Genomic DNA, 784 nt, shown 5'->3' with positions numbered 1-784 from the left:
ATGCAAACGTTTCTATTCGCAGCCACGGTCCTCTTTGTGCACGAGCTCACCGGGGCCGAACCGCGGTCCAAGTGCTCATCCCGGTGCGACGTCAGCAGGTGCCCGAGCCCGAGCTGTCCCAGCGGCTACGTGCCGGACCGGTGCAACTGCTGCCTGGTGTGCTCCCGGGGCGAAGGGGAGACATGTGGCCGCAAAAACCACCCACCGTGCGCTGACGGACTCGAGTGCAGGGCGGCGGCAGGGAAGCGGCGAACCTCTAAGAGGTTATGCAAGTGTAAGATGGGGTACAAGGTGTGCGGCAGCGACGGGACAACATACGGGACCGTGTGTTTGATGAAGGCGGCGAGCCGGAAAGCTGTCCAGAAGGGAAGGCCCGCTGTAACCCAAGCGCACAAAGGAGCTTGTCCAAACTCAGGTAAGTCGCAGAGTCTAAGAATGCGTGAAATGTTTTCCACAGGCGCTATATGGTAAATATTATAGTCATTTAGATGTTGATTGGCCTTTAATAACTAAACGAAATGTATGAATCTTCCTTTCATAGTCACAGTTGTCTCATCAATGAATTTTATAGTGCTAATGAAGTAGGTTGTTCCAAAGTGACAGAATTCCTCCTGGTTCGTTCATGTTCCCTCCTGAACCGCATGCAAAACTAGACCTAAAGACAGTTCCCTTTCCCCCTCATCCTCTTGTACTCTTCTCTTCCACCACTCTCGCTCCCTCTCTTCTCCCTTTCCTGACCTCCCCTCTACCCTCTCCACCCCCTCATCCTCCTTTCTCCTGTCCT

At 53.7% G+C, this 784-nt stretch overlaps 1 protein-coding gene across 1 annotated transcript in view; it reads left to right on the top strand.

Moving 5' to 3' along the window:
• htra3a (HtrA serine peptidase 3a) overlaps positions 1–784 on the top strand; it is a gene marked incomplete at both ends in the record, with an annotated part of 18,686 nt that continues 17,902 nt past the window's right edge. The window contains one exon of the mRNA XM_084454665.1: positions 1–415. Coding sequence (XP_084310791.1) covers positions 1–415 — 415 coding nt within the window. The remainder of the gene's footprint in view (positions 416–784) is intronic.

Source organism: Borostomias antarcticus (assembly GCF_949987555.1).
Source record: "Borostomias antarcticus genome assembly, chromosome: 20".
Taxonomy (NCBI): domain Eukaryota; kingdom Metazoa; phylum Chordata; class Actinopteri; order Stomiiformes; family Stomiidae; genus Borostomias; species Borostomias antarcticus.
This window is presented reverse-complemented; position numbering and strand designations above follow the sequence as displayed.